Source organism: Podarcis melisellensis, assembly GCF_964234715.1.
Source record: "Podarcis melisellensis genome assembly, chromosome: 9".
Lineage (NCBI taxonomy): Eukaryota > Metazoa > Chordata > Lepidosauria > Squamata > Lacertidae > Podarcis > Podarcis melisellensis.
This window is the reverse complement of record NC_138541.1, coordinates 38,602,657-38,615,558: the sequence shown is the minus strand read 5'-3', so window position 1 is coordinate 38,615,558 and position 12,902 is coordinate 38,602,657. Positions and strand designations below refer to the sequence as shown.

The 12,902-nt window shown below is 42.2% G+C and overlaps 1 protein-coding gene and 1 long non-coding RNA gene across 6 annotated transcripts in view; one reads left to right on the top strand and one right to left on the bottom strand.

Moving 5' to 3' along the window:
• Nucleotides 1–12,902, bottom strand: part of LOC309378273 — a 197,454-nt gene that overhangs the window by 136,383 nt on the left and 48,169 nt on the right. The window lies entirely within an intron of this gene.
• The window catches only part of SH3D19 (SH3 domain containing 19), a 64,411-nt gene that overhangs the window by 13,134 nt on the left and 38,375 nt on the right, over nucleotides 1–12,902 (top strand). For 4 of the 5 annotated variants that reach the window (XM_081925980.1, XM_081925981.1, XM_081925979.1 and 1 more), the window contains exon 2: nucleotides 4,098–4,137. In XM_081925980.1, the coding sequence (XP_081782106.1) occupies nucleotides 4,098–4,137 (40 nt within the window). Of the gene's footprint in view, nucleotides 1–2,436; nucleotides 2,690–4,097; nucleotides 4,138–12,902 lie in introns of those variants that run through there. The other variant, XM_081925982.1, reaches the window with a different exon arrangement.

The following is a 12,902-nucleotide window of genomic DNA, read 5'->3' as shown; positions in this document are numbered from 1 at the left end:
GAATTTACTGGTGTACTGCTAAGATTGGCACATGCCCAATAGAAAATCCTGAAGAATATTTGCATACCGTTGAGAGATTGTTGTTGTTGTAGTAGTAGTAGTGGTGTATTGGGATGTGGGTGGCGCTGTGGGTTATACCATAGAGCCTAGGGCTTGCCAATCAGATGGTTGGTGGTTTGAATCCCCGCGACAGGGTGAGCTCCCGTTGCTCAGTACCTGCTCCTGCCAACCTAGCAGCTCAAAAGCACATCGAAGTGCAAGTAGTTAAATAGGTACTGCTCTGGCGGGCAAGTAAACGGTGTTTCCGTGCGCTGCTCTGGTTCGCCAGAAGCGGCTTAGTCATGCTGGCCACATGACCCGGAAGCTGTACGCCGGCTCCCTCGGCCAATAAAGCGAGATGAGCGCCGCAACCCCAGAGTCGGCCACAACTGGACCTAATGGTCAGGGGTCCCTTTACCTTTACCTTATCACCTCCATTGATGTGAAAAATGCCAACAAGAAGCTGTTTGCAAAGTTGAACGTGGCATGGTGGTTCCACTAATGGATGCTGCTGTTAAGCAGCATTTAAAGAGAGTATCCTATGAGAGGCTAGACAGTGCTTCCTTCATTCTCCAACACACTGGGTCTGCACTTGGATTATGGGCTTTATAGAAATCAGTCCCTGAGATTTCTCAGATTTGCTATGAGCTGCCCTCTTGTGGACACAAAAGGCTGTCAGAAGTGCTGCAGGGGGGGGGGGGGAGCGTTCCATGTACAGCTCTGCTCCCTTGTGAGGGGAAATGGTCCGGCAATTAAGTTCAGTAACCTGAAAACATTCAGTATAGATGCTTATTAAATTAAAATCTAATGCCGCCTTTTACTTTATTTTTATTAACTTGTGCAGAATTATATATCCAGTTAACATGGGCATATTGTTGCAATCAAATTTCTGCAAATGACTATTGTTTGGTTGTTCAAAGATACCTTGGTGTGTTTTAACTATTTCAGGAACTGTGGTCATACAATCTTGCTTCATGCATGTCACCATGTGATATATGTACCACACTCAGAGAGAGAAAATTATTTCAGTTGGCTGCATATGTACATACATATGTGATTCACATTGTTGTTGCTGTTGGCATCCATCTGTCTCGAGAGACAATGGAATAAGCCTCCAGGGGTGAAGTGAAAATGCTGGGTTACAGGGTGCAAGCTTGGGCAGTGTATATGAAGGTCCTGGGCTGACCAGACAAGATCACCTGCATTCAGTCTCACTGATGTCGTCCAAAGGAAAGCGTAGCAACATGTTTGGCACCAGTTTGGCTGCAGGAGTTGCTGGAAAGAGGTGTAAAAGGCACCATCCAACCATTTTTGGGACTCCACTCCAGATTTGTATAGGGTATTGGTCTTGTATGCTCAATCCTCTGTAGCTCATCGTCATATGCAGGGCAAGTTCCTAACTCATTGGTGGTTTGAAACTCAGCGGCTACCTTCACATGCACCATTGTAAATATATGTGGTGTATTTGTTGGTTTACTCTTTATTAAAGGTTTGCTGTACAATTTCACTTTATTGTATTATCAGACCTATACAGTGGTACCTCAGGTTACATACGCTTCAGGTTACAGACTCCGCTAACCCAGAAATAGTACCTGGGTTAAGAACTTTGCTTCAGGGTGAGAACAGAAATCGTGCTCCAGCGGCGCAGCAGCAGCTGGAGGCCCCATTAGCTAAAGTGGTGCTTCAGGTTAAGAACAGTTTCAGGTTAAAAACAGATCTCCGGAATGAATTAAGTTCTTAACCCGAGGTACCACTGTACTGACTCTCCAGAGCTGTACTGCTGTCTGCTCTCAGCACAACCCAAAGTCATCAGGGGTGGAGAGGCTGCATATGTATTGTGGTGTACATAGCAGTATCACTATCTAATCCTTTGGACTTGGCTTTTGGCACAGTTGTCAAAAACCTTGGCCACTGCTACGCTTCTTGAAGAAGTACATTTCTTTTCCAGATATGGGAAATATTTCAGATTCCAATGTGTCAGACTCACATTTTTATGTGCCTGAGATTTATCTGTCTTCTTTCTGTATATATTAGCAGCAAGTTGTGGGACTAGCACAGCTATAAAAGTTTGATTTTATAGAATGATTATCCTGTATAAAACTGGAAATCTGTGTGACTTGCCTTTAAAAACGACATTCTTTCTTGCCAGAATCAAGTTAAGCAAAATGTATATGCATTGTTCTGAATGTATATACTGTATTTAAGCTGCACGGTCTTTTATTTCTTGGGTAGTTCTCTTTTTTTTAAAGCTCCTTTTTTCTTTAAAAAAGAGTTTGGACACTGTTGTGTTTCACGTGCTCTTCGTCCTCCCGTTTTAAGCAGCGAATTGCAACTCCATCTGAACCATTTCCTGTTTAAACAAAGAATGAAAGGGAAAAGGGAATAACATTAACTTCCTGAATGACAGCATTCCAGTTCTGAGACTGGCCACGATGCAGCTGCCAATCAGAAACAGGCCTTGGAGGGAAGCTCTGGAATGCTGTTTACATGTTCTGTGATTTCTCCTTCTCGCTTCTGATGTCGTCCAACTTGGAAAGTTCTCTTGGTTTGTTGCTGCTACATGTCTGTGTAAATAGCTAGGACTTTAATTCCCACATCAAATGGAAATCGAACTAAAAGGAAAGGGCTGCTTGTACCTCTGTAGCTTCAGGTAAGGTGATTGCCAGATTAAATTGTTGTGATGAAAGAGAGAGCTTTTCCTGTGTCTCTGAGCAGCTTTTTATGATTGTGGCTTGAAAAGTTGTCGTTAAACAGCAATGTTAGTTTTGATGAAATGCAGTGAAAAGCGTGTCAGAAATAAAAGGCAGAAGTGTCGTGTTGCTGTAGTATGGATGTAATATTGGTGTTTATAAACTGTATTGGTTGCTGGGGAATAGGTGGTAAATCACTTTATTGTTTTGTCTAGCAAAATAGAAAGACCAAATAAAGACTGAAAACTACAGCAGAAGTAGAGGCAATATTTCATCTGTGCAATGTAGATGAATGTGCTTATATGTTGTCTTTGTGCGCATAGTGTCAACATTTATATTAATGCAAGACAGTGTTTTTTAAAGAAATAAACCTGGTTTGACATGAACTAAAAGAACTTTTTTGGTTAAGAATTTCATTGAGTTAAAAAAGGATTTTTAGAAGATTGGTTTTGATATAGAAAAGGAACATTGATTGGTATGTGTGTGTATATATATATTTGTTGCATTTATAAAATATATCATACTTATATAGCCTTCCAAAAAGGAACGGAGGGGGGAAATTGTGGGCTAATGGAAATAAAGGCATTAAAAATAAATGAGCCTTTGTCAGTAAACTGAGGGATCCAACCAATCAAATTTGTTGCAATAGAACATTGCGTAATTCTCTTTTGGGATTTACATACTGGGAAGAGTTTCTCCCCCAAATCCCTATCACACTATAGTGATTGGGTGGGTCCAGTTATAATGAAATGAACTACATATTCTGTCGCCTGTGCAATGAAATCATTGTTTGGATTTATGAAAATAAATTTTAAAATGCTTTGAACCACAGTATGCCTATAGAAGCAACAATGGGGCAAGTTAACTGGGCTTGTTAATGGTGGCTGCCTGCGCAGAGATGTTTTTAAGAACATAAAAGGACTTCGGTTAAGGCAGTCTGTCTTTGCAGGAATGGCTGCAGCCACCACTCATTTCTCCCAGCCTTTTAGCAGAGTCTGCCAGCTGTGATTCATGGAATGATTTTTTTTTAATGTGCTGACTAATCCAGTGGTTTTCTTTTCCATTGCTCCCTCACTTTCTTTGCGAAACAAAAATCTGTTGCTTTTCAGAACGGCAAATGTCGAGCACAAAAAGTAAAGTTAGTAAACATGGACAAAGTTGCGTTTCAAAAGGCTGCCCTTAACAAATGCTGAGATTGCAGGACTCTTCTTTGCTCTCAGGCAAACGGCTCTTAAAAAGAGCAAGCAAATCTACCTTCTTCTTTACAGATTTTTTAAAAAAATGTAAAGTGAATCATGATGGTGTGCTTTACTTAAGCAGTGCTAAATTTAAACTAACACATTTCCCTGTATGTCTTCTCTCTTCCAGATCGTTCTGAAAGAAATAAGCCCGACCACCGCTCTTCAGGGTGAGATCTCTGTTACTGCTTTCATTTCTTTTCAGTTGTACTTTTTGTGTGCTTTTGAATAGGATGGAAATCTGGAAAGTAAATATATATTGGGGAAAAAATCAGTTTTCTATTCTGTTCCAGTAATTTAAATAAGTACAGACTGCCACATAGAACCTTTTAATTTTTTTTTATAATGGGCTAAATGTTTCATAGGGTCCAGATGTGTTCTCTTTCCACTTCCTGCCCCCATTTTAACTTAATCCTCACTGTACAGGAAAAACAAAAGGCTTACTTTAAAAGGTGCACAAATTTAACAGTTGGTGACCAAAGATTTTTTTGATAAGATAATAATTGAAATAACAAGTGGACTCTCCTTCCTTTGAGGTTTTAAAGCAGAGGTTAGATGGCCATCTGTCATGTATGATCTCATTGAGATTCCTACATTGCAGGGGACTTTGCATTGGACTAGATGTCCCTCAGGGTGCCTTTCCAATTCTACAGTTCTGTGATTGCAAGTTCTGTTTTTAAGCAAAAGAGTGAAACTAGGCAGTAATTCAGCATTAAGGTCCACCACAAACCCAATCATTAAGATATAAGAGGATTGTGCACATCAATAACATCTCATAACTTTTGGATTCTCATTTGAGTTACTTGTTTACCTCAGAATAATTCAAGTAATTGTTTTAAGACCTGAGGCTGTATCTAACACTGAAGCTCTGCAGGTGCAAGGGACTTTTGTGTATACAGTCATACCTCTGGTTACGGCCGCTTCATGTTACGTTCTTTCAGGTTACGTCCTGCAGTGACCCGGAAGTACCGGAAAGGGTTACTTCTTGGTTTCGCCGCTCGTGCATGCGCAGACACGCAAAATGGCGTCACGCACATGTGCAGAAGCGGCAAATCGCGACCCGCATGTGCGCAGACACGCCACTGCGGGTTGCGCTCTTTTCATGTTGCAAATGGGCCTCCGGAACGGATCCCATTTGCAACCAGAGGTACCACTGTACAATGGAATTTTGACCCTTTGGTTTTCTTTCCAACTCTACAGTTCTGTGATTCTTCTTCCTCGCCTCCCCAGTCCCGATCTGAAACAGATGGGGGCAGGGGGCAGAGCTGGAGATGGACAAAAACAGTTCAGCACTGGATACCATCCCTTATATTTTATCCTAAACGTTTGTGATCTTTCTTTTGCTCCTGCTTCTTATTTTTTGTGTAACATTGCACTTCCTGCCCCCTATTCATTTACTTCTATCTTCATAATCAAACTCTCCCTTTTTGCAAGAGAATAAATGAAACAGTATGAATATGAAACTGAGAAAACTGCACTCACGCAATAGTCAGCTGACATCTGCTCTCTCAAGGCCTTTCCTCTACTGAATTCTGGGGCCAAGTTAAGTTTGGCTTCTTTCCAAAGTCTCCAGCGAATTCCTCTTGGTCAAATCTCACAGCCAGCACTCGTCTAAGCTGTGGTGGACAAACAAATTGTGTGTTTTAGGAGAGGGCCGACCTTTGAAAAGTGCATGCTACCACAGGTCTCTGTTGTTGGTGGCAGTATTGTCAACAAAGCAGCTGGAGCTGTGCCCCTGTATCCAAATGATGCCCCTTGCTTTCTTTGTCTTGTCACGGAGGTGGAAAGAATAGGAGGAATGATAAAGCAGCAAAGAGATCTATGTCTGCTGCTCATTCTCCTGCTTTGTACTATCCCTATCCCTCTCATCTTTAGGATTAGGTTTCCATAGATATTCTGTGTCTTATAAATACTCATCCTGATCATGCAGATTTTAATATGGAAAAATGATGGAACACAGTGCACCACGCTAGAGTCACAGTGTTCAATTGAAAGAGCCAAGGACCTGTGGTAGGGATTTGTTTCTGTTTCCAGTAACGGTAGCTAACGAGGTTCTGAGTGTGATATGCATGCTATTCACAGGAATGAATGCTAAACAGTTTTAATGTAGTTACAGATAGGTAGCCGTGTTGGTCTGCCATAGTCAAAACAAAAAAAATTCCTTCCAGTAGCACCTTAAAGACCAACTAAGTTAGTTCTTGGTATGAGCTTTCGTGTGCATGCACACTTCTTCAGATATCTGAAGAATCTGGAAGGAATTTTTTTAGTTTTAATGTATTTATTGTATGTCAGCTATGACGCTTGTTGTTGGCATCATCTGTCTCAGAAGACAGTGAAAGAATGCACCTTTGAGGGTAGAGTCAAACCATTGGAGAGTTACAGTGCCTGCTGTGGCTATGGAGACCGATACGGGAAAGACATGTTTTGTTGCAGTGGGGGCAGATGAAGGCATCCAATTTTGCTGCTATTGGCGTTTTTTCCTCTATGCACTCCTCCAAGAGTTATTCCACCTCTGGTTATTGCTGTGCATACATGACTTGACTGTCTGCCTCCAGGCACCACAATTGTCTACAAAGGATTCTCATACATCAGAGTTAATGTTACCAGCCCTCATGTCACACTTGCAGACATAATTGTAACGCAGAGTTGTTCTGCCAACAGGCCTGAAGCCAGCTCCCTGTCCTTGCTGATCCTGCCATCTTCCGTTCTGTATACATGACCAAGCTGGCATAGACATCACTGAGGCAGAAGTGTGAACATGCTGGGAGTGTGGGCTTGGGATAGAACAGCTTAGTTTGAGAATCTCTCCTGCGATGTGTTGCCCACAATCTTTCTGGCCCAGTGCTTGTGGAAGGCGTTGTTGCCCACGTCTCACTTCCATAAAGCAGTATGCTCAACACACAGGCCTAGTAGACCTTAGTCTTGGTCATTAGTATGACATTCTCTCATATCCTTTTGGAGATACAATTTGTCTAGACAATTGATTTGTGCTTGTAAAAGTTTCTGTCAAGACAAGATACGGCTCATATAAGTGAGAACACCAAAGGCATAAATGGGCAGTCTGCTTGTCTGGCGAGGAGGGTTGTTTTGGAATGTTTTTTGCACAAACTTGATTCTGCATCTGTCAGCCGAAAAGCTAGAATCTTAAAGGAGGGTGGAGAATCCTGGAGGGAAACATGACCAAGCTATAAGGTGGTATTCAACTGAGTAGACCCACTAAAATGAATAAACATGACTAAGGTCCATTAATTTAAATAGGTATATACTCTGAGTAAAACTGGGTATACACAGCCCTTAACAACTTGTGAGCAGTTTACCTATAAGATCATCTTACTACATGTGCCCACTCAACTGCTTCAGTTGCTGGAATAGGCACTACTATAAACATAGCTGTCAACTTACAGATTTGAAAATAAGAGACCAGCAGCCTCGGAAATAAGGAATCAGCAGCCAAAATAAGGGATTTTCAGAGCACAGGTATGTTCGACTTCTGAGCCCCTCCGAGCCAAAGGCAGAAAGCCCAGCCAGCAGCCAAACGAAGCCTCAAGCTGTGGTTCCCACAGCGCAGCAACCCGGCAAAGGGGATGCAGCAAGGAAAACCACCGTCACCTCTCCGCTGGGAAGCGCTGAGCAAAGGCGAGTCCCCAGGCAACGCGGCCGATTTGATCGGCACAAGGCATGCAAGCTCCACCCACCAGTCGTTCTTAGACTCCTTATTGGGTGAGCAACGCAGCCAAGCAACACAGTTGGAGCCTCCCTCCTCCCTGGCTGGCAGGGAGGGAGGGAAAGGAACTGCCTTCTTTAAAACCTGGGAAATTTAAGGGACATCATCAATAAGGAACAGCAGCAGGACATGGCGCTGGGATAAGGGACTTTCCCACCAAATAAGGGACGGTTGACAGCTATGCTATAAGCCATTCCATTGTTTAATGTGGCAGAACCTTCACTTTGGAACACCCTGCCTATTGGTGTCAAGCAGATGCCTTCACAGTATTATTTTCGGCACCTTATTTAGGCTGGCCTATGCAGATGCTTAGAAATGCAGATGTGATTTTAAATCTGTTTTAGTATTTTAACTTTTTTGTATGTTTCAAATCATTGTAATGATCCTTAATTTTATTGTTTTATCTTTTTCAAACCACTTTTCGGAGTCCCCCCCCCCCAATCAAGTGGTGTATACATTTTATGAAATAAAAATAAATAAATAAAGCCGAGTTGAATACCACCTAAAGGATAAATGATGAAACAGATGTAGGGGGGAATGAATGTCTTTACGAAGTGCAAACTTTCAGAATATAATCTCTGTGATAGCTGCTCCTATTGTTAGGAATACCCCCCCCTCCTTTCTGAGGCAAGGGGAAGTTCAGAGATAGGACTACGGGGCTTGTTGAGAGATGACTGGAGACTGTGCCTTTTGTAAAATGTACTTGTTTATAAGCATAAAAATCAGCATGGAAAATGGTCAAGCAACGGACAGTAGCATTGATTCCCCGGAGAGCATTCCCCTTTATGTCCTTCAGTCAGCTACAAATCTCAGGCTGTGTCTGTCAGAGGCATCTTTCCCATAGGGCTTAGTGGTGCGGCGCGCCAAGCGCCTGCCTCTCAGGGGTGCCCCAGCAAGTGGGGGAGCTGCACGGCCCTGTTGGTGGCCTCCCCTTTCCCTGCACGCCCGCCAGCTGTGCCCCGCCAACCATAAGGCTGGCGGGTGTGCACCTTCCCTCCCAAGCCTCTGCGGGGATTGCTCTCCTCCCAAGGAGGCTTGGGAGGGAAGCTGCGCTCTCCTCCCATGGAGACTTGGGAGGGGCGTAATTTCACTCCCAAGCCTCTGCAGGGGTTGCTCTCCCGCAGTGGCATGGGGGAGAGTTGCACCCTCTCCCCATGGCTGGCAGTGTACAGCTATGGCAACCCAACACTATCCGTGATAATTTTGGGGCGCTGGGTGGATATTTGCACCCTGGCACCTCATCTGCTAAAGACGACCCTGGTGTCTGTCTAGTTGGCGATTTTGCACCTCCACGCTGCTTTTCTTTCTCTTCCACATAAGCATTTGCTGCAGAACTTTGGCCTCTTTCCCCATCTTGCCTTGTAGTAACCTCAATCATAATGTGCCATTTAGAAAACATTTTTGAGAGATGAGTGCTCTCTGAAGAAACGTCATCAGATCATCAGTAAGCAAGTTAAAGCAAAGAGGTCCGCCTTTTGTGTCTTCTCTAACCCGTCAGGTTTGTTCCAGAGGGTCTCCCAGTCCAGTTGGATACAACCCAGTGATTTGTACTTCTTAAACAGCTTAGAACTAGAATTTGCTTGCCTTTTGCTTTTTAAACAAAATATATTTGAGTCCTTTTAAAGCTTAAAATTTAAAGAATCCCCAAAAGTTTTTGTTTTGAAAAGTGTACTTTCAGAAATCACTTTGTTAAATATAATCTGTGGAATACTGTATAATCTATGGGAATTATTTTTTTTAAGATAATCTTTGTACCTATTAATCTTATTTAATGTTATTTTTAAAATGCAATTGAGACCTAAGAAATACGCAGGAAGGGTGACTTGTAATACTTTTCAGAACACTCAGCTCCATTAAGAAGATGCATACTAAACAATACTGTAGCCTCTTTCCAGTTTGCTTTCAGCATATTATTATAGATACATGTTGTTTTCCAGAACAAAAAAGAATTGTGATTCCTTGCTTGGTATTTTACCTTATAATACAGTACCGTATATTATTATCTAGTCCAGATGACATTCAAATAACTGGAGTTTTGTTTGAAAAGCATCGCTAAAATGAATGGAGAGCTGTAATTTAGGAATGCAGAAATTGGAACAGAAAGAGAAGCGAATTTCCAAGGCAGATTATTTGATGACCTCCTGACACCATAGAATAGAGGCCCTCTCACAGCTAACATTTTAGGAAACTGAAGGCAAAATTACTTTCTAAAGGCTGCGTTGAAAGTACATTTAAGTGCCTAAGAGACACCTCTGCTTTGTATATTTTGATACATGCAATTAACATACCATATTTTTCTGTGCATAAGACTAGGTTTCCCCCCTAAAAAATAATGTCAAAAATTGGGGGGGGGCGTCTTATACACTGATATATCTCCACGCATTTTCTTAAATCTGAGTTCCCCAAAATAGGGGGCATCTTATAGATGGAAAAATACGGTAATTTGGCATTTCATTTCCATGGCCACAGTAGGTATCAGATGCAGTTCAGAGACATGTTGTTGGTATATTGATCTTGCCATGCCCCCTTCCTCCTCCTAGACGGGTTCCTCTGGTACTCATAGAGCTACTTCAGCCTAAATATTTCTGGCTGTCCTGCTGTATGCGGAAGTGGAGGAAAGATAGTCAACATTAACAGTTTTGATGACTGCATTTCAAGTTGGGGTGTAAGAGGGTTTTGCTTTGTTAGAGGTATTTTTCTTTCTGGTGAAAATTCCTTTCTGGGGCATGGTATGGTAGAAACGTAGTCATGGAGAGTTAGCACAGCAAAGTTTGGCGTTTCATTAGTATAGCTCTGCATGCAATGTTGCTGCATCTGGAAAGGCAAGTTTAGAAGAGGTGTGGTTGTATTACACCAATTTAGAATTTCTGAGCCAGGCATCTTCTTCAAAGGTCACACTCTTACAAGTTTGTGTTTCTAATGCCATAAAGGGTGTAACTCAACTGAGTCAGCAGCTACTTGGAACAAGTTGTTGCTGTGTGGAGAGATAACTTTTGCTTTTTGAAATACTGGTTCATCATAAAGTACTGTATCACTGGTAACAGATTCCAGAAGGCTAGCTAGGTTAGTCTGTTGTAGCATAAACAGTGTCTTCTTTAAAGAGAAAATTCAAAGGCAAGAGGAACTAGTTGCTGGTTGGTTGATTTTGCAAGCTCATTTAGAGAACTCCTTTTTACACATGACAAAGACATGTTGGGTTCTGGTGCACAAAACTATGCTTCATGGTATCATAAATCTGTCAACATTTTATAGTGGCATGGGACTTTGTCGCTAAAAATAATTTGTTTGTTTTTTCTTTTCTATGACGCACAAATTGGGTGGAATACCATTTTTGTGTGTGTGATGTTATTGTTTCCAAGACACATCTGTGTTATTGTGGTGATGTTGGTGTGCAACCCATGGTGTCTAATGTAAAGCTTTTATCCCAATGATTACTGTCATGGTTGCACGATGTTGAAATGGGTGACGGCTTATGATGAATGTGAGCCTTTTAATAGTGTGCTGAAACCACAAACTGTTCAAGCTTGAACTAGTGTTTAAAAGCTAAACTAATCAGGATAGGTTGCAGCTAACACTCACGAAGGGCAATACATAATTATATACACTCACAGGAATATTGGTATACAGTGGAAACGGAAAGTATATAGAATATAGAAAGTAAAAAAATGTTTACGACCCTTACTTGCAAACTAAAGTTTAACTGGAGTTATAGATTGAATTGTGCAAGAAGTAAAGGGCCAAGAAACCACCCAATGACTCACTCCTGTGAAAGCCAACTCAAATCAATCACAGGGCTGTTTAACCCTCTCGGTCACCATGTGGACATCAACAGATGTTTTGGCATAGTTTTCTCCCCTGTTGCTTGGGTCGTGCTTGGAAATGAGCAGCTACGGTTTGCAAGGCTTGTGTGTGTTGCTGTTGAGGGGGAAGATCCTTTCGTCTTCATCACAGGATCTGATTTTTGCCTGGAGCTGGCAGACTGTACCATTTGTGATCGATGCTGAGAATACAATTTTTGGGGGGGGGGTGGCAGGAAGGGAATCCTGTAAAAAAATAAGAAAACACATCTGATTCTAATATAGCCTGCTGCCTGTTGTGCTACTTTTCTGCTTGCAGGGAGTTGGGGGTTCATTAAAGGAGCATCCAAAAACATTGTCTACTTTCAATGTTCTACCTCCACTGTCAGAGGTAGTATGTTTCTGAATACCAGTTGCTGGAAACCACAGGAAGGGAGAGGGCTGTTGCATTCTGCTTGCATGCTTCAGCAGAATGCTGGACTCAATTGGTCATTGGCCGGATCTAGCAGAGCTCTTCTTACGTTCTTAAAATGTGCTACTGAGTGAGAGCCAGTGTGGTGTAGTGGTTAAGAGCGGTAGTCTTGCAATCTGGGGAACCGGGTTCGCGTCTCCGCTCCTCCACATGCAGCTGCTGGGTGACCTTGGGCCAGTCACACTTCTGTGAAGTCTTTCAGCCCCACTCACCTCACAGAGTGTTTGTTGTGGGGGAGGAAGGGAAAGGAGAATGTTAGCCGCTTTGAGACTCCTTCGGGTAGTGATAAAGCGGGATATCAAATCCAAACTCTTCTTCTTCTACTACTACTTCACTTTCAGTCTAAAGTGTTGCATTCCATTGTCCCATCTTAAGAATTCTACCATTCATTCTGCTCCATGAGAGAATAGTGATCTGGCAGACCTTCTGCTCACATTTAGAGCAGGGGAAGATGGTTAAGGTAAAGGAGGGTGTATTTGGGATCTGTTATTATGTTTTGGATCCAGTTGCTTTTCTCCCCCTTGGAGCAAGGAAAATAAAAACTGAACCTAGTACTGAACAGGCCTAAAATAGGACTTTTATCCTTGTAAGATAGATATGGAATTTTAATTTTAAGTCCTGAAATGACTAGGACATCAAGAACAGATAGGGGTACAGAGGTAGAACAGTGAAAGAAGGATTTTTAAATTGCCTTTCTTCTACATGTGAGGTCAGGGGGACCTGACACACCAAAAGTTGAGTAATTGTTATTGTAATAATGGGGGGAAATAGCTCTCTGTTCCAAATTAAGTAAAGAGACTGAGGCTGCCGGTGCTCATTATCTCAGAGCAATCCCTGCTTTATTCCTAGGATTTATCCCTGAGTATAATGTCTTGTTTCATGCTGTTGCATACCCCATTAAAATACTGGTTTCCTGAAGCAGCAGGTTTTAAGACTGGATGT